We start from the raw sequence: 21,193 nt of genomic DNA on the forward strand, positions 1-21,193 counted from the left end.
CTGCAGTCACCACAGACTCCGAACCCCTGCCCTCGCCACCCCCACCCCACTGTGGTCAAGTGCGCCCTTTTCCTTGGACAGCTACTTCTTAAAAACAACACAGAAAAAGTAATTTTTCCAGACTTCCGGTTGTCAAAGACAATAAAAACCTCACCCTGAAGCATGGTTAAGTTCAACGGTTCTGTTTTCTCCCTCGTTTTCTGGCATCCCGTCCACCACCTCCCACCCCAGACCACCTCTGTTAGGGGTGGAAAAAGCGACTGCCACTCTCAGTTTCAAATATATGTCAACCTTTGGCGGGGCGTGGGGAAGGGTACTTTTGAATTACTTCGACATTCTGGTTACAAGTATCTGACCTTATTTTTTCCTCCCCAAAGGAAAAAACAGGACATCAAGAGGCCAGAAATTTCCCTTTCTGCGCCCTCCTACTTCGGTGGCTGGTAGCATCTCGGGAGGCTTCCGAAGCGGGAGGTTGGGGCCGGGGCGCGGGGGGGGGGTCTTTCGAGTTTCTTCCTAGGAAATGGGCCCTCAGCAGCCAACGTCCTCTGAGCTCCCGGGTTTGCTTTAAAATGTTCAAACTTCACAAGACAGAAAAATTACGGCTAAGGAGCCACGTCCTTTGTTGAAGCCCCACGGGCTTTAATTTGGGGTGGAAAAGGCCACCAGCAACAATCACGGACTGCTCCCCGCGGGGAGGGGGGACAGGTGCTACTCCGGGGCTGTGGAGGGCCCTGCGGCGGGCGGCGCGGCGGCCAACCCGGCCCGGCCCGACCCGACCCGAGCGCCCGTTCGCCCGCGGCCTCCCACACGCGTCCCCCGCGCTGCCCCGCGGGCCCGGCCGCGCCGCCGGCCTCCGCTCCAAGATGGAGGTGGCGGCGACGGCGGGCGGCCGGTTACGAAACGCGCGGCCGCCACATGGCCGCGCCGGCCCCAAACTTGGCCGGGCCCCGGGCGAGGCTCGGGGCCCGGGGAGCGAGGAGGCCGCACGGCGCCCGCCACTCACCCACAGACCGGTAGCCCAGGATCGCGATCTTCCGGGACTTGGACTGCGGCATCTTGGCGGCCTCCTCAGCCCCGGGTCAACCACATCAACCGCGGCGGCGGCGGCTCCTGCGCTGCGATCGGCGGCGGCCGCGCCGGGGCACAGCGGCATCCAGGGGCGGGGCGGGGCGGGCGGGCGCGGCTGCCTCAGCTCCTCGCTCGCGCGCCCAACCGCCCGGAACCGCCGCGCGGCCCCGCCCCCAAACACGCCCACGTGACCGCGCGACGCCGCAGGCGGCTCGCGTCAGCACCGCCCTCCCGCGGCCGCGGCCCCTTCCCCCAAACGCACGGGGTGTGCGTCGGGAGGTGTTTTACTTTAAAGAGAAAAAGAGGGGACGCCGAGATGCCCCTGGAAAAGTCACGACTAAAACTCGCTGCGTCATGACCCGCCCACTGTCTTCCGCCGCTTTTTAATGACGCCAGCGCTCCCCGAGCGCTGATTGGACAGTTCCCATCCGCCCGCGCGCTGACGCGACGGAAACTCCTTCTCCCATTGGGGGGGCGGGCGGTGAAGAGGCGGGCCCGGAGGCGGGGGCTGCTTGGCCCGGCAGCTAAAAATAAACGCCGACTACGAGCGCGCGGCTGGGCGCGGGTGAAGTTTGGAGGCTTCGAGCTTCGGAGGGGCTGGAGGCGGGTGGGAGGGGCGGAGAGAAGCTATCTCCCCAGGGATTGGTTAGATCGCGGGGAGGGGGCGGGGCAACGCGTGGGAGGTGCGGTGATTGGTGGGCCGCTGAGCGGTCCTTGAACGCGCGCCCGCTGAGCCCTTAAAAGGCACGAGGCGGGTGGCGGGTGCCTTGCTGGGCTGTTGGTTGGCTGATATCTTCCTTGTGTGTGTTTTATTTTTGTTTTAAAATTGCTGCATTGGCTTTCGTGAGTCTAGGTTGGAGGATGTAGGTGATGACGAAGCATCAGCCATGGGTGAAGGACCATGGGAAGAATGGAGTATGCGTTCATTGAAAATGTGAACGTGTTTCATGAAAAAAGCGTTCTCCTCAGTTCTCATGCATCTCCTCAGTTCCGGTCTTAACGCTGGCGTTTGCGGATCCCACACACCTCACAGGAAAGGAACAGCGCCGGGTCGACGCAGGTTTAACTGTCAACGCCTGCATGGCTAATTGAGTAAGGCAGACTTAAAACACCCGCCGTTGTTGGCTGAGAACTCTCCAGAACCGTCCTTCCAGGGGGATTTAAGACCGGAGAGCCGGCGCTCTGGCGTGGGCTGACCTCCGCTGAAGGGACGCTGCTGTATTTCCCTCCAGAGGTGCCCTGACAACCCCGTTTTCAGTGGTGCTGGTGAAGGGTGTCTGGGAGTAGCAGGGAGGGACGCCAGCTCGGGAGGCCTGGATCATGCGCCAAGAAGGTGAAAACCGGGCCCAAGAAAACAGGATGCGATCAGAGCTTTCTATCATGCTAGGTATTCTTGTCCATGGAGGTTGCTGAAGAAGCAGATACCTGCTACTCGTACTGAAGTCCCTCTGTCGTCCTCGGGCTGTCTGGCAGTGTTGACCTGCCTGGTTAAGTGGGACCACCGCTCTCTGGTCATGGCCTCGCCCAGTGAGCACCGAGGAGAAGCCCCCAGGAAACAGCGGCAAGGGCAGGATTCTTGGGTTAGGAAGATTTAGAGGTGACAGTCCCTAGGACTGTCGCGGTGTTGGGTTTAGAACACTGACGCTGGGGCAGAATCCTTCCACTGCTCCCTGCTCACTGGAGAGGACTCATGCACATTCAGGTCCTGGAGGGAGGTGTGTTACAGTTGAAGCCCCAGGCCACCAGCTGGACATGAGAAAACCTTTCAGGTTGTCTTTTTTGTTAATTGATTTTTGCATTCCACCCTGTAATTAGTTGAAATACTTAAAACAATTCAGGCCTTAAAATGGACTCCACGGGGAAATGTATAATTTTTGTCCTGTGAATTGGATCCGTCTCCTTCAGTATTTTTTCCAGGTGGCGTAGTGGTAAAGAATCTGCCTGTTGAGGCAAGAGACACCGGGTTCTGTCCCTGGGTCAGGAAGGTCCCTGGAGTAGGAGATGTCAACCCACTCCAGTATTTTTCCCTGGGAAATTCCGTGGACGGAAGAGCCTGGCAGGCTACTGTCCATGGAGTCACAGAGTGCGATGCAATTGAGCCAGTACCCACTACAGAATTTTGAACTAATGGTACCAGACTCCCCAGTAGGTTGTGAAATCAGCTTAGTGGTTTTTTTTTGTTTGTTTGTTTGTTTTGTTTTGTTTTTTATAGAAGAACAGAATAGAAAATAGTTCCTTGCATAGTAAGGGTGAGTATTGTTTCATGACACTTTTGTTGTGTATGTATATATATTTATATGTGCTATGTATATATGTATTGTGTCCTGCATTCCATTGTAATATGTATTTCTTTCTGTGTGTTGCCCCCAAAAGTTTGGAAGCACCGCCGTAGCCCGAGAAGTCCAGACTTAGGAGTCCAGACCGAGAAGTGCAGTTGTAAATGACAAATTCATTCGTGAAATATTCCAGTTGTGTTAAAGCCCATTCAGGCCAGACCCCGGAGTTCTGAAGATTCCTTTATTCCAGAATGGGGAGAATTTCCCTGGTTTAAGAAATGACTCAGATGACCTGAAATATTTGGGATTGATGTATAAATTCACGTAGAAATACCTGACTGCTGCCAGACCATGTAGGATAAGAGACCAGGTGGGAAATGCAGGCAGGGCCTTATTGGGGCTCATGCTGCAGCAGGAAGGAGAGAGAGAAAGCAACAAGTGCTCTTGCTTAGCAGGGAGGGGTGGCTTAGTGGTCTGCCCATCCCACTGGTGATGTTGGGTGCAGGGATCACCCTTTTCTCCTCCTGACACTCAGAAGCAACCATTGGGTTTTGGCCTTCTTGTCTCTTACTGTTGATAATTCTCCCCTACAGTGCACGTGTGCAGCTGTCTTTCAGTTCAGTTCAGCCGCTCAGTCGCGTCTGACTCTCTGAGACCCCACGGACTGCAGCATGCCAGGCCCCCCTGTCCATCACCAACTCCCGGAATTTATTCAAACTCGTGTCGATTGAGTTGGTGACACCATCCAACCATCTCATTCTCTTGTGGTCCCCTTCTTCCACCTCCAATCTTTCCCAGCAACAGGGTCTTTTCAAATGAGTCGGTTCTTCGAATCAGGTGGCTAAAGTATTGGAGCTTCAGATTCAGCATCAGTCCTTCCAATGACTATTCAGGACTGATTTCCTTTAGGATGGACTGGTTGGATCTCCTTGCTGTCCAAGGGACTCTCAAGAGTCTTCTCCAGCACCACAGTTCAAAAGCATCAGTTCTTTGGTGCTCAGCTTTCTTCACAGTCCAACTCTCACATCCATACATGACTGCTGGAAAAACCATAGCCTTGACTAGGCGGACCTTTGTTGGCAAAGTAATGTCTCTGCTTTTCAATATGCAACTATCTCTAGTCCCTTGTAGTTTCTCTGTGTTCTGTTGCCCAAGGAGTGGGAGAGGACATCTGTCCAGGTGCGAGCACTGCAGGAGAGGGTCCAAGGTCCCAGCCTGTCTCAGAATGTGTCCCCCACAAAGATATGTCAAAGTCCTAACCCTCTCAAAATGTAATCTTATTTGGAGATAGAGCTGTTGATGATATAATTAGTTAAGATGAGGTCAAACTGGAGTGGGCTTCCATGATGCTCAGTGGTAAAGTATCCACCTGCAGTGCAGGAGCCGCAGGAGACACAGGTGTGATCCCTGGGTGGGGAAGATCCCCTGGAGCAGGAAATGGCAACCCACTCCACTATTCTTACCTGGAGAATCCCATGGACGGAGGAACTCTGGTGGGCTACAGTCCATTGGGTGGCAGTCAGACACCACTGAAGCAACTTAGCAGCAGCAGACTGGAGGAGGGGTGCCCTAATGCAACATGACTGGTTTCCTCAGGAGAGAAGACGAGAGACACACACTCAGACATACCCACCCACCGATGTGATGATGGAGGCAGAGGCTGGAGCGATGCCCCTCCCTGGAGACTTCAGAGGCAGGGAGCCCTGCTTCCCTCTGAAGTTGGGGGACGTTTATACCTCTGGACATCAGAGATGTGAGAACAGAAGCCTCAGTTTACAGTACTTTGTTAACAGCAGCCCTGAAAAAAGAACCCATCACCAGTCTTCAAGTTGTCAGTAGACTTTCATTTCAAGTTTGACTCTAGTTTCTGCCAGGCTGTGGATGAAACTGACCTTCTTCCCAACACCCCAAGCCAGTGTGCACCTCCTGGGAGTGTTTCCTTAAGGGGTGCTAGCTGCCCTGCAGAGCAAGTCCTGAGGGTCCATGTGTGGTCATCGGGCACGATGACTGAAGGGGAATACCATGCTCCTAAGAGCTGGCACAGCAGTACCCAGGGAAGCCCCAGGAGAACAGCAGGCCAGGTCCTTGCAATAAAACGTGATGGCTTGGCCAGCAAGGCTTTGATTATGACTATGTATGCTCTTCACATGTGCCTTAGATGTGGAATTTAGTCACAGTGCTTATAAGCCACTGAAAGTTATAATTATGGTTTGAGGGACCATTCACCATTGGTTCCTCCTCCTGTGTGAAGTGTTCTCAGTGTTGGGCTTTATCCAGTGTGTTGGGACCTGGAGCGTTTCTAACATTATTGTGCAGGGAAGAAAAAAGAACTTCTTGTAGATTAAAAAAAAAAAGTTTTTATTTATAAATAAAATAATTGAGCATGGAAGAACTGATGGTTTCAAATTTTGCTGGAGAAGACTCTTGAGAGACCCTTGGACTGCAAGGAGATCCAACCAGTCAATCCTAAAGGAAACAACCCTGAATATTCATTGGAAGGACAGATGCTGGGCAAGATTGAGGGCAGGAGGAGAAGGGGGTGACAGAGATGAGATGGTTAAATAGCATCATTGACTTAGTGGACATGAATCTGAGCAAACTCCAGGAGATAGAGAAGGACAGGGGACCCTGGTGCGCTGTAGTCCATGGGGACATGACTTAGTGACTGGACAAAAAACCAAAAAACCTATGTAGTATATGGATTGACCATGGCATACTCATGGCCACGTGTTGTGACTGGGATGAGAGGTGTCCTAGTGGGGTTTCCACAATGGGGAGGGGCCGTCAGTGTGGCCCTCACTGTTCAGTGTATATAGAACATTGTAATGGATTCCTTTTCACATGTCTGGTTCTGAGGAATTACAGAACGTATTACCTCAGTTCTGCTAAACTGAATCTCACAGAATGGTCATAGGTCTTAAAAGTTTTCTAATTCTCTTACACTGTTCGTGGGAATGCAAACTTGTACAGCCACTATGGAGAACAGTGTGGAGATTCCTTAAAAAACTGGAAATAGAACTGCCATATGACCCAGCAATCCCACTGCTGGGCATACACACCAAGAAAACCAGAATTGAAAGAGACATGTGTACCCCAGTGTTCATCGAAGCACTGTTTATAATAGCCAGGACATGGAAGCAACCTAGATGTCCATCGGCAGATGAATGGTTAAGAAAGCTGTGGTACATATACATAATGGAATATTATTCAGCCATTAAAAAGAATACATTTGAATCAGTTCTAATGAGGTGGATGAAACTGGAGACTATTATACAGAGTGAAGTAAGCCAGAAAGAAAAACACCAATACAGTATGCTGCTGCTGCTGCTAAGTCGCTTCAGTCCTGTCTGACTCTGTGCGACCCCATAGACGGCAGCCCAACAGGCTCCCTCGTCCCTGGGATTCTCCTGGCAAGAATACTGGAGTGGGTTGCCATTTCCTTCTCCAATGCGTGAAAATGAAAAGGGAAAGTGAAGTCGCTCAGTCGTGTCCGACTCCTAGTGATCCCATGGACTGCAGCCTACCAGGCTCCTCTGTCCATGGGATTTTCCAGACAAGAACACTGGAATGGGCTGCTATTGCCTTCTCTGCCAATACAGTATACTAACACATATATGGAATTTAGAAAGATGGTAATGATAACCCTATATGTGAGATAGCAAAAGAGACACAGATGTATAGAAGAGTCTTTTGGACTCTGAGAGAAGGTGAGAGTGGGATGATCTGAGAGAAAAGCATTGAAACATGTATATTATCATATATGAAACAGATCACCAGTCCAGGTTCGATGCATGAGACAGGGTGCTCAGGGCTGGTGCGCTGGGATGACCCAGAGGGATGGGATGGGGAGGTAGGAGGGAGGGGGTTCAAGAAGGAGAACACATGTACACCCATGGCTGATTCATGTCAATTTATGGCAAAAACCACTACAATATGGTAAAGTAATTAGCCTCCAACTAAAATAAATACCTAAAAAAATAAAAGTTTTCCATTCAAAAAGCCCATGAATTGATGAGAATAAAAATGCAATGTAAGTATACACTAAGAAAAATAACAGGCTGCACTTCTTCCTTGTGTGGGCTCTCTGCCAACTGTGTTAAAGGTAAACATGGTAATCTAATCATATCTTACAAAAAAATGACCAAACGTTTTTCCAAAAAGGTAAAAGTTGACAAGGGGCTTCCCTGGTGACTCAGCGGTAAAGAATCTGCCTGCCAATGCAGGAGACCTAGGTTCGATCCCTGGGTTGGGAACTTCCCTTGGAGAAGGAAATGGAAACCCACTTCAGTATTCCTGCCTGGGAAATCCCATGGACAGAGTAGCCTGGTGGGCTATAGTCCATGAGGTCGCAAATGGTTAGACATGACTTAGCGGCTAAATACACACAAAAATTGACAAGAGCATTAAAAATACGAATTCATATCCACTATTGTTAATGATGACAGCGTAATTACACCTTGATATTAGCTAATAAAGTAGTAAATATCCCTTAACAAATAGTGAGATGTTAAAAAACTGAGCATCCAAAACAGGCAGATTTTACAAATATTTCTGCAACTTTTTTCCCCCTTTGGAAAATTTCAAGCATGTATAAAAGTAGAGAGATTAGTGTGATGAACCCCAGACCACCCATCCCCTGCTTCATTCCATATTTACCGAGTCGTGGACACTCCCATTTCCTGCCAACTATTTTCCACCCGCGTGGATTATTTTGAAGTAAATCCTACATGTCATACCATTTCAAATTCATTTATTTCAGTATTTTCTCTGACAGATGACTTTGTGTGTGTGTGTGAGATCTTAGTTCCTCCACCGGGGACTGAATCCAGGCCCACAGTGAAAGTGCAGAGTTCAAACCACTGGACCACCAAGTAAGTCCCTAAAAGATGACTCTTTAAGAAAAAAAAACAATGCTGTTTTTGCTCTGAAAAACGAAGCCCATTAAGGAATCCTTAGTCCCACCAAACAGCCAGACTATTCCAATGTCTCTTAATGCCATTATCATTTTCTTTCACAGTTTGTTTAAATCGGAGTCTAAATAAAGTTCATATGATGCAATTGGTTACTATATCTTGTCTTTTTTTAAAAAAATAATAAACTATCTTTTAGTTTGGGAAGGTAATGTGAGGATTCCCACATACCCTGGGCTTGGTCTCCTCCCTCTCCCCCATTATCAATAGCCCACGTTAGTGTGGTACTGTTCGTTACAATGATCAATACAGGTTAGTTAATTCTTACTTAATTTCATACATTATTCAGATTTCCCAGTTGTACCCTAATGCACTTTTCCCAGTTCACCCCGTCATGCCTCCTTAGGCTCCCCTTGGACGTGAGCACTTCTCAGACTCTTCTTGTTTTTGATGACCTTGAAAGTACGAGGTATGCTTTCAGGCATGATTTTGTAGCTTGTTCCTCAGTTGGGATTTGGCTGATGTTTGTCTCAGACGTGAACAGGGTGTGCGGGTTTTGGGAGGAAGACCACAGAGGCGAAGTGCCATTTTCATCTCATGGAAGGTGGATCGTCCCCACGTGACCTGCCACTGTGGATGCTGTCCTGGATCGCCTGTCTGGGGTGGCGACTGTCGGCCTCCACACAGGTGAGGTCCTCTTGCTCCCTCTCCATGCTGTACTCTTTGGAAGGGGGTCACTGTGTGCAGCCCTCAGGGACTGGCGAGTCAAGTTAAGCTTTTCCCTAGTTGCCTCCTGCCTGAAGAATTTCTTTTAGCATTTCTCGTAGTCTCCTGGCAACAAATCCAGCATTCATTTATCTGAAAATTGTCTTTATTTCTTTTAACTTTAAAAAAATGGATTCTTTTCCTATTTTTAATTAAATAACTTTTTGGCTGCCGGGGTCTTCACTGCTTTTCGAGAGCTTTCTCTGCGGCGAGTGGGGCCGCGTTTCTCATTGCCGTGGTTCTGGTTGCAGAGCACTGACTAGGCGGGAGGCATTGGTACTTGCGGCGCCCAGGCTCAGTAGATGGCACTCGCAGCTTTAGTTGCTCCACAGCATGTGGTATCTCTCCAGACCAGGATCAAACCCATGGCCTCTGGATTGGCAGGCGGATTCTTACCCACTGCACCACCAGGGCAGTCTCTCTTTAACTTTTTATTTGGAAATGATTATTAACAGCTTACTTAACTTACATGCAGAGTACATCATGCAAAATGCTGGGCTGGATGAAGCACAAGCTGGAATCAGGATTACCGGGAGAAATATCAATAACCTCAGATATGCAGATAAAACCAGCCTTATGGCAGAAAGCGAAGAACTAAAGAGCTTCTTGATGAAAGTGAAAGAGGAGAGTGAAAAAGTTGGCTTAAAACTCAGTATTCAGAAAACGAAGGTCATGCCATCTGGTCCCACCACTTCACGGCAAATATACGGGGAAACAATGGAAACAGTGAGATGCTTTATTTTGGGGGGCTCCAAAATCACTGCAAATGGTGACTGCAGCCATGAAATAAAAAGATGCTTGCTCCTTGGAAGAAAAGCTATGACCAACCTAGACAGCATATTAAAAAGTAGAAACGTTACTTTGCTGATAAAGGTCCATCTAGTCAAAGCTATGGTTTTTCCAGTAGTCATGTATGGATGGGAGAAGGCAATGGCAACCCACTCCAGTACTCTTGCCTGGAGAATCCCATGGACAGAGGAGCCTGGTGGGCTGCAGTCCATGAGGTTGCTAGGAGTCAGACACAACTGAGTGACTTCACTTTCACTTTTCACTTTCACGCATTGGAAAAGGAAATGGCAACCCACTCCAGCATTCTTGCCTGGAGGATCCCAGGGATGGGGGAGCCTGGTGGGCTGCCGTCTATGGGGTCGCACAGAGTTGGACACGACTGAAGTGACTAGTAGCAGCAGCAGCAGCAGCAGCATGTATGGATGTGAGAGTTGGACCATAAAGAAGGCTGAGTGCCGAAGAATTGATGCTTTTGAACTGTGGTGGTGTTGAAGACTCTTGAGAATCCCTTGGACTGCAAGGAGATCCAACCAGTCCATCCTAAAGGAAATGAGTCCTAAATGTTCATTGGAAGGACTGATGCTGAAGCTGAAACTCCAATATTTTGGTCACCTGATTAAAAAAACTGACTCATTGGAAAAGACCCTGATGCTGGGAAAGATTGAAAGCGGGAGGAGAAGGGGACGACAGAGGAGGAGATGGTTGGATGGCATCACTGACACGATGTTCATGAGTTTGAGTAGCTGCAGGAATTGATGATGGACAGAGAGGCCTGGCGTGCTACAGTCCATGGGTTTCCAAAGAGTTGGACACAACTGAGCAACTGAAGTGAACTGAAAAAAGTAGTACAGAGATGTCCTATGTACTGCTCTCCTGACGGTAAATCCTACATAAATGTAGCATGATATCAAAACCAGGAAATTAAAATTGTACAATCCACAGAACTCAAGAGTGCACCAACTTTACATGTGCGTGGACGTGTGTGTGTGTGTGTGTGTGGTTCTGTTCAATTTTATTGCATTTGTGGATTTGTGTAACTGAAACCACAATCAAAACACAGAGCTATCCCATCATTACAAGGATCTCCCACATGTTATTTTGTCCCTCTACGTTTTTGAAAGTTTTGTGTTGTTTTGGTTGATAGACAATTTTAGGTAGACAGTGGTATGTGCCTATGTGTCTCTGTGTGTGTTTTACTATTTAAAGATGTTCCAGTTTCTGCTAGCCTCCATTTTTTTCTGTTGAGAAATCAGCTATCATCTTGTTAATTCCTTTATGTCCTATGTTCCTCGCTACCCATCTCCTTTTTAGATTTTGTCTTTATTTTTGGTGTTTAGAGTTTCACTGTGATATGTTTGTGTGTAATTTTCTCCGCTTTAATGCTGTTTAAGGTTTACTCAGCTTCTTAGATTTGTGAGTTACTATTTCTGATCCGATTTGGAAAACTTCCCAGCCAACGTTTCAAGTATTTTCTTGCCCTATGCACTCTCTTCTCTTATTCTGGGACTCCAGTTTCACACGTATTAAGCAATTTGATAGTTTTCTACCAGTCACTAAGCCTCTGTTTGTTCTTTTCTCTATTTTTTTTCTGATTTTTAATTTAATAATTTAAAATATTGGGGGTAACATATTCTTCAGTTCTAGGATTTCCATTTGATCCTTTTATAATTTCCACCTCTGTTCTGAAGTTCTCCTATCTCTCCCCAACATATACCTGTTTTCTGTAGGTTCTTTAACATACTTATCACAGTTATTTTTAAATCTTTGCTAATTAATATCTGAATCATTCATCAGTTCAGTTCAGTTCAGTCACTCAGTCATATCCAACTCTTGGCCACCCCATGGACAGCAGCACGCCAGACCTCCCTGTCCGTCATCATCTCCTGGAGTCCACCCAAACTCATGTCCATTGAGTCGGTGATGCCATCCAGCCATCTCATTCTCTGTCGTCCCCTTCTCCTCCCGCCTTCAATCTTCCCCAGCATCAGGGTCTTTTCCAATGAGTCAGCTCTTCGCATCAGATGGCCAAAGTATTGGAGTTTCAGCTTCAACACCAGTCCTTCCAATGAACACTCAGGACTGATCTCCTTTAGGATGGACTGGTTGGATCTCCTTGCAGTCCAAGAGACTCTCAAGAGTCTTCTCCAACACACAGTTCAAAAGCACTCAGCTTTCTTTATGGTCCAAGTCTCACATCCATACATGACTACTGGAAAAACCATAGCCTTGACTAGAAGGACGTTTGTTGGCAAAGTAATGTCTCTGCTTTTTAATATGCTGTCTCGGTTGGTCATAACTTTCCTTCCAAGGAGTAATCGTCTTTTAATTTCATGGCTGCAGTCACCATCTGCAGTGATTTTGGAGCCCCCCCCAAAAATAAAGTCTGACACTCTTTCCACTGTTTCCCTATCTGTTTGCCATAGGTCTGCTGTTTTAAAAACAATTATGCATTTTTGGCTGTACTGGGTCTTCATTGCTTTGCATGGGCTTTCTCTAGTCGCGGTGAGCAGGGGCTGCTCTTCATTGTACTGTGCGGACTTCTCATTGCGGTGGCTTCTCTTGTTGTGGAGGACAGGCCTTAGGTATACTGGCCTTAGTAGCTGCAGCCCTTGGCTCAGTAGCTGCAGCTCCAGGGCTCTAGACCGCAGGCTCAGTAGTTGTGGTGCATGGGCTTAGTTGGTCTGAGGCATATGGAATCGTCCAGGACCAGGATCGAGCCCATGTCCCCTGCATGGCAAGGTGGGTTCTTATCCACTGTGCCACAGTGAAGTCCCACAGGTCTGCTTTTATTGAGTGACTTTTCTCTTGATTATAGGTCATTTTTTGGTTTGTTTCTTTTCACATCTACTAATTTATATTTTATAGTGGCCATTATACTGTTCATGGGGTTCTCAAAAGCAGAGACGTTACTTTGCCGACTAAGGTCCGTCTAGTCAAGGCTATGGTTTTTCCTGTGGTCATGTATGGATGTGAGAGTTGGACTGTGAAGAAGGCTGAGTGCCGAAGAATTGATGCTTTTGAACTGTGGTATTGGAGAAGACTCTTGAGAGTCCCTTGGACTGCAAGGAGATCCAGCCAGTCCATACTGAAGGAGATCAGCCCTGGGATTTCTTTGGAAGGAATGATGCTAAAGCTGAAACTCCAGTACTTTGGCCACCTCATCCAAAGAGTTGACTCATTGGAAAAGACTCTGATGCTGGGAGGGATTGGGGGCAAGAGGAGAAGGGGACAACCAAGGATGAGATGGCTGGATGGCATCATGGACTTGGTGGACATGAGTCTGAGTGAACACGGGGATTTGGTGATGGACAAGGAGGCGTGGCGTGCTGCGATTCACGGGGTCGCAAAGAGTCGGACACGACTGAGCGACTGAACTGAACTGAACTGAGTGGCCATTATGGATGAAATGAATCTTGATATACGGTAGTTTTATCCCTCTAACCTTGTTCTTATTTTTCAACGTTGTTGTGACTGATCTAAGATCTTTGTCTTTTCATGTGCATTTCAGATTCAGTTTGTCAATTTCTACAAAAAAGCCTGCTGGAATTTTGATTTGCATTATTTTGAATCCATAATCAATTTTGGGAGGACTTACATTTTAGCAATATTGAGTCTTCTGACCCATCAGCAAAGTGTATCACTCCCCTTGTTTGAGTCTTCATTCATTTCTCAGCAGTATTTAGTACTTTTCAATGTATGGGCTATATATATCTTTTATCAGATTTATTCTAAGTATTTCATATTTTGATGCTGTTATAAATGGGATTTGGAGTAGGAAATGGCAATCCACTCCAGTATTCTTGTCTGGAGAATCCCGTGGACAGAGGATCCTAGCAGGCTACTGTAGTCCATAGGGTTGCAAAGAGTCAGACACAACTGAGCATGCACACAGGTAGTACTTAAGATACTACATGTTAGACTGTGGCCTAAGCATTTTATGGGCATTAACTCATCGAGCTTTTAAAACCTTCATATGCCAGAGCCTTTGACTGTGTGGATCACAATATACTGTGGAAGATTCTGAGAGAGATGGGAATACCAGACCACCTGACCTGCCTCTTGAGAAATCTGTATGCAGGTCAGGAAGCAACAGTTAGAACTGGACATGGAACAACAGACTGGTTCCAAATAGGAAAAGGAGTATGTCAAGGCTGTATATTGTCACCCCGCTTATTTAACTTATATGCAGAGTACATCATGAGAAACGCTGGACTGGAAGAAACACAAGCTGGAATCAAGACTGCTGGGAGAAATATCAGTAACCTCAGATATGCAGATGACACCACCCTTATGGCAGAAAGTGAAGAGGAACTAAAAAGCCTCTTGATGAAAGTGAAAGTGGAGAGTGAAAAAGTTGGCCTAAAGCTCAACATTCAGAAAACGAAGATCATGGCATCTGGTCCCATCACTTCATGGGAAACAGATGGGGAAACAGTGAAAACAGTGTCAGACTTTATTTTTGGGGGCTCCAAGATCACTGCAAATGGTGATTGCAACCATGAAATTAAAAGACGCTTACTCCTTGGAAGAAAAGTTATGACCAACCTAGATAGCATATTCTAAAGCAGAGACATTACTTTGCCGACTAAGGTCCGTCTAGTCAAGGCTATGGTTTTTCCTGTGGTCATGTATGGATGTGAGAGTTGGACTGTGAAGAAGGCTGAGTGCCGAAGAATTGATGCTTTTGAGCTGTGGTGTTGGAGAAGACTCTTGAGAGTCCTTTGGACTGCAAGGAGATCCAACCAGTCCATTCTGAAGGAGATCAGCCCTGGGATTTCTTTGGAAGGAATGATGCTAAAGCTGGAGCTCCAGTACTTTGGCCACCTCATGCAAAGAGTTGACTCATTGGAAAAGACTCTAATGCTGGGAGGGATTGGGGGCAGGAGGAGAAGGGGACGATAGAGGATGAGATAGCTGGATGGCATCACTGACTCGATGGACGTGAGTCTGAGTGAACTCCGGGAGTTGGTGATGGACAGGGAGGCCTGGCGTGCTGTGGTTCATGGGGTCTCAAAGAGTCAGACACGACTGAGCAACTGAACTGAACTGAACTGAACTGAACATCCCTACTGGGGGCTTCCCAGGTGGCACTAGTGGTAAAGAACCCGCCTGCCAATGTAGGAGAAGCAAGAGATGTGGGTTTGATCCCTGGATCTGGAAGATCCCCTGGAGGAGCACATGGAACCCACTCCAATATTCTTGCCTGGAAAATTCCATGGACAGAGCAGCTTGGAAGGCTACAGTCCACGGGGTTGCGAAGAGGCAGACGTGACTAAGTGACTGGGCCCACGTAGATGGGATTTAAATTTTTCTATTTTTGATTGCCTGTTGCTTGTATACAGAAATACAATTGACTTTTGACTACTGATCTCTTATCCAAAAACATTGCTAAACTCACTGGTTTTAGTAGATCTTTTTGTAGAAGTCCATTAGCTTTTCTGTGTTGATGATCATACAGTTTTTACTGGTTGCTTTTCATTTTGGATGCTTTATATAATTTTCTTGTCTTATTGCACTATGATCCTGAATAGAAGTGGTGAGAGCAGATACCCTTGTCTCGTCCTTGACCTCGGGGAGTAAGCAGTGCACCTTTCACCATTAAGTGTGGTGTTTATTTGCTTGAGGACAAGATACAGTTGGTTCCGACTCTCCTACCTTAGCAAGAGATGTTTGTATCTGAAATCATCTTTAAAAAACAAAATTGGTATGCCAGTTTTATTCCAGAAATGGCCTATCAACAAGGCAAGGACTTCTGTTTTGAGTAAATACCCCAGGGTTTGAACGCCTGCTCTGCCTCATAAAATCTGGCAAGCCACGCAACCGCCGTGTGCCTCCAGAGCCCACTGACAGGCTGGGTGAGGCTCCCCAACTAACGCTTGGGGAGGCTTCGCCTGTCTTCTTGTCCCTCTACTTTGCATTCCTTCTTTTCTCTTTTGGGACTGGATTGAATACTTGGTTCTGTCTTCAGTGTGTATTCTCTCATACAGTATATGAGATGGCATTGAATATAAACTTTCCTCGTAGTCTGGTTTTGAAATTATTCTATGATATCTACTTTTCTCTGAATTCTTTCATAGTATCAGTTCATATCGTGTTACTTGTTCTTTAATGTGGTTTTTGTTAAAGATTTCATCTCCAAGGAAAGCCAACTTTCCTTTGATTTTGATGGAGGAGAGATTAGCTACAAAGTCTTTTGAAATTAAAGCGAGTCAACCAAAACAAACATGAAAGGAGTATCAGATGCTTCCATGAGCTGAAAAGGTTCCCGTCCCAGAACTTCTAAAGTGGGGAGGGCTCTTTTGCTTGACCTTGAAGATGGTGGCTGGGAAGAAAAGAAAACCAGCTACAGTAGTTAAGAGGAGAGGGGAACAGCCAGCTGGAGACAAACCAGTGAAAAGCCTTAGAGGCAGCACTTGGCTGGAGGAAGAGAGATCTGACTGGAGCGTGCTAGACAGAGGTCTTCCCTGAACTGGGCAGCGCCAGGCTTGGTTCAGAAGTTTCCATTGTTAGTGGGATGGTGAACATGACCAAGGTCAGGGTCAGAGAGGAAGCTTACAAAATGGGTTGGATGCTAAAAAATAAATAATGTAAAAAGGTGATGTGCCGATAAGAAAGAAGCTTGAATGGTGTGTAAGAAAATTTGGCTGTGAATTTCCTTCCATGAGAATTACAATTTTTAAGATTAATGCAAGCATAAAATTAGCCAGCTGTCAAGAGTTCAAGCAAATGTGTCATTTAGTATACCATATACTAAACAATAAAAACATTCCAACAGGAGAATTTTGGGAATAAGCGTTGTGCCCCGGTTGAACAACAGTGTATCGTACAGAACTTCACCTAACTGCACCTAAATTCTGAACTGAAATAGCCCATCCTGATTTGGAGTATAGCTTTGTCTCAGCATTTGCTGAAATGTAGGAACTCATTAGTAACTTAAACTAATATTAGATCAAAGTCATTACATTAGAACATCGAGTCTGAACGGACAGTTTTATTTTCAACTCTCCTGAGCAGGCCAGCCAGGATGCTCACCGGTTTAATTCCACAGCTGCTTTCTGGGGAGACCTTGGAAGGCTTTTCACGGCCGCAGGGCCCTGCTGGAGGGTTTCTTCCTTCACAGGGTGGCATGGTCTGTGACGGGACGGTTTTGATCCTGCAGTGGCTGGATCAGGACAAGCACGTGAGCCAAGGGTGGCCTGCTCAGAGCCCGGCTCGAAGGGTGAACTGTACTGTGTGATTGGCTCAGCGGTCCCAGCTGCTCAGGGCTTGCATGTAAGATGTGTCAAGTTGGAAGCAGGGTAGAAGCTGAAAGACACAGGGAAACAGGAGCCATAAGCCGCTGAAGATCCTGCAGCAGAGACGGGTGCCGCAGGCAGAAAGGGTGCAACCTGGGGGGCAGCGGAACCCGAGTGTGAGAACAAACACACCAAAGCATTGCAGGCTGGAGCAGAGATAGGTTTACTGTAGGGCCAGGCAAGGAGACGGGCGGCTCACGCTCTAAAAAGCCCGAAGCTCCCCGAAAGCTTTCAGCAAAGCATTTTTTTTATTTTAAAGCCAAGTGAGGACGCCAGTCAGAATGGCTGCGATCCAAAAGTCTACAAGCAATAAATGCTGGAGAGGGTGTGGAGAAAAGGGAACCCTCTTACACTGTTGGTGGGAAGGCAAACTAGTACAGCCACTTTGGAGAACAGTGTGGAGATTCCTTAAAAAACTGGAAATAGGAACTGCCTTATGACCCAGCAATCCCACTGCTGGGCATACACATTGAGGAAACCAGAATTGAAAGAGACACGTGTACCCCAAGGTTCATCTCAGCACTGTTTATAATAGCCAGGGCATGGAAGCAACCTAGATGTCCATTGGCAGATGAATGGATAAGAAAGCTGTGGTACATATACACAATGGAGTATTACTCAGCCATTAAAAAGAAAACATTTGAATCAGTTCTAATGAGGTGGATGAAACTGGAGCCTATTATACAGAGTGAAGCAAGCCAGAAAGAAAAACACCAATACAGTATACTAACACATATATATGGAATTTAGAATGATGGTAATGATAACCCTGTATGCGAGACAGCAAAAGAGACACAGATGTATAGAACAGTCTTTTGGACTCTATGAGAGAGGGCGAGGGTGGGATGATTTGGGAGAATGGCACTGAAACATGTATAATATCATATATGAAATGAATAGCCAGTTCAGGTTCGATGCATGATGCTGGATGCTTTGGGCTGGTGCACTGAGATGACCCAGAGGGCTGGTACGGGGAGAGAGGAGGGAGGGGGGTTCAGGATGGGGAATATGTGTATACCTGTGGCGGATTCATGTTGATATATGGCAAAACCAATATGATATTGTAAAGTAATTAACCTCCAATTAAAATAAATAAATTTATATATATAAAAAAAAGCCAAGTGAGGGACTTCCCTGGTGGTCCAGCAGTTAGGACTGAAACTCCTAATGTAGGGAGCTCAGGTTCGATCTCTGGTCAGGGAACTAGACCCCACATGCTGCAAGGAAGAGTTCACAGTCTGCATTTCTGCAGGCTGCAGCTACAGAAGGTCTTGCATGCTGCAACTCAGGCCTGGTGCAGCCAACTAAATAATTAAAAAATAAAAAATAAAAGCCTAGTGCAGAAGGAGGGTCTTATAGTCTGGGATCAGCTCTTGCACAAACCTCTGACTGGCTGACGGGGAGGTCACGCAGGGTGGTGTCGCAAGGGTTAACAGGGTCAGTCCTTGGGCTCCACAGACCTGGGAGCTGGGTGCTCCTGGTCCTCAAGTAGTTAACGTCTTCATTTGGTGAGGTTTTCACACCTGTGGGACAACCTAGGAGATGTGTATCACGTGTTAGGCCAGTCCTTCAGAGAGGTGTTCCATCAGAGGGGATGGGGGCGGCCTGCCCCAGGAAGGCCCCTCAGGGTCCCACTCAGTCAGAGAGGAGCGGCGCTGTCTCCCAGAGCCGGCTGTGTGGGGTGGAGGCCTCCCTCCGTCTCTCCTGTCTGTGGAACCTGTCACCAAGGTGATCAGCCTGCCTGGAGCTTTTCTGAGGAGCCCAGGACGCAAGGCAAGTCCTTTGCTTCCTAACTGACTGGTTCTCAGGAGCTCTCGTGTCCTTGAGTGAACTTGGAACAGAGTTGCCTGTTGTCAGTATTTAATCATAATACTCACAGAGGGAGGGGCAGAGGGGCCGGCTCTTGAAAAATATGTCTTTTCAGTCCTTGAAAAATATCAGGGAATGCGGTCTTGAAAAATATCAGGGGGCTGGGGTACATAAATTCTGGAAAAGTGGAGGGCTTATCTTAGAAATTATGGTTAACCTGTGACTTTTCAAGTTTCAGATTGTGTAAGTAGAATTTCATTCAGCAAATTATGACAATTGTCACTTTGCAATTTTACCTTGCAGTTGTTTTTTCACTTGTGATTTCCCTTCCCCATTAAGTAATTTTTGTAAATTGGGTAAATAGTGGAGGCAGTCAGGATTACTCACCATCACTGGATAAATCCGTACAACCAAAGGCCGCCAGAAAAAGGGAAGAACTCCTTGAGTGACTAATGGAAACAGCACAAGCCCCTGGGGTTTCCTATATTCTTCCTTCTTAGACGCATTTATGTTAAGGTTGAAGCCTGGAGTCAGAAGGGAGGTGTTTCAGCCCCAGTTGAGATATTCAGGAATAAAGTAGAAAGGGGTGGAGAGAATGACAACTTTCATTTATTTCCTTCTGTCCCTGGGTTGTTGTCAATATAGATCCATTTTGAGGGAGAGTTTCATGAGAGCAAAGCAAAGAGAGCATTGATTGGAAAGAATATATGTAAAAACCAGCTTTGAAAACCAGTTTATCAGAACAGAACTCTTTTCAACTGCTCTCGATACTCATCTCTCAGCTGTCTCATTAACTGGAAAGAAAAAAACTGTAAATAGCCAAAGCAGTATGATAGGTAAGCTGATTCTATTCAATATAGCTGAAAAAAATTCCTTAAGCCACCCAAATTTTCAACATATATTGGACAAAATTCAAGGGCAAAACTTGATATTTCTTTAATAGTGTGCATTGTTCAAAATGGCACTTAAAACCCATTTTACCAAACTGTAATAAAATATATGTATTATTATAAAATCGTCATCTTTTAAAATGTTTAAATTTTCCTACCTCCAAAGAGCAAAAAGTAGAAGTTTATGCTAGCTGCTGGACTGATCAGTTCAGTTCAGTTGCTCAGTTGTGTCCGACTCTTTGCGACCCCATGGACCCTGCAGCATGCCAGGCCTCCCTGTCCATCACCAACGCCTGGAGCTTGCTCAAACTCATGTCCATCGAGTCGGCAATACCATCCAACTATCTCATCCTCTGTCATCCCCTTCTCCTCCTGCCTTCAATCTTTCCCAGCATCAGGGTCTTTTCCAATGAGTCAGTTCTTTGCATCAGGTGGCCAAAGTATTGGAGTTTCAGCTTCAGCATCAGTCCTTCCAATGTATATTCAGGACTGATCTCCTTTAGGATGGACTGGTAGGATGTCCTTACAGTCCAAGGGACTCTCAAGAGTCTTCTCAAACATTACAGTTCAAAACCATCAATTCTTTGGTGCTCAGCTTTCTTTATGGTCCAACTGTCACATCCATAGATGACTCCTGGAAAAACCATAGCTTTGACTAGGCGGACCTTTGATAAGACGGACTGGTAAGTCTTAGCATTATGTGGTCGTACTTTTCTCTTTCACAGAAAACACAGGAACATTTTTATCCTTTCTCACAAAAGAAACATTTCTTTTTAAATGTGATTCTTTATTAAAAAATAATTTTATTTATTGATGTTTGGGCTGCACTGGGTCTTTGTTGCTGTAGGGGCTTTCCCCTAGTGGTGAGCAGGGGCGACTCTAATTGCGGTACGTGTTTGCAGTGCTTCTCTTGTTTTGGAGCACGGGCCCTAGGGCGTGCAGGCTTCAGGAGTTGTGGCACGCGGACTCAGTAGTTGCGGCTCCCTGGCTCTAGAGCACAGGCATGATAGTTGTGGCTCACAGGCTTAGTTGCTCCACACCATGTGGGGTCTTCCCTGATCAGGGATCAAACCCATGTCTCCTGCACTGGAAGGTGGATTCTTCACCACTGAGCCACCAGGGAAGCCCCATTAATATGATTCTAATTATTTTCAAATAAATGGAAGATAAAAATGGATGGTCTAAAATAAGACTAAAAATTCTGGAATGTGAATTTTTTGTATTTATGCCAGACTGGAGCATCCGTGTAATATTTCTGAGGCTTTTTGACACTATTATTTCTGAGTGGTGTTTGCTTTCTGACTTGTATGATGAATTGCATCATGTCAGGAAACATACAATGTCTGATTGTCTTGTAATAGAAAGTACAAGTCCTATCTATGAAATGTGTT

At 46.6% G+C, this 21,193-nt stretch overlaps 1 protein-coding gene across 1 annotated transcript in view; it reads right to left on the reverse strand.

The window, feature by feature from the left end:
* Positions 1 to 1,154, reverse strand: part of RHEB (Ras homolog, mTORC1 binding) — a 51,961-nt gene extending 50,807 nt beyond the window's left edge. Inside the window, exon 1 of the mRNA XM_052638640.1 lies at positions 1,004 to 1,154. Within this exon, the coding sequence (XP_052494600.1) occupies positions 1,004 to 1,055 (52 nt within the window). The 5' untranslated portion in view covers positions 1,056 to 1,154. The remainder of the gene's footprint in view (positions 1 to 1,003) is intronic.
* Between the last annotated feature and the right edge of the window lie 20,039 nt (positions 1,155 to 21,193).

Source organism: Budorcas taxicolor, chromosome 4 (genome assembly GCF_023091745.1).
Source record: "Budorcas taxicolor isolate Tak-1 chromosome 4, Takin1.1, whole genome shotgun sequence".
Taxonomy (NCBI): Eukaryota; Metazoa; Chordata; class Mammalia; order Artiodactyla; family Bovidae; genus Budorcas; species Budorcas taxicolor.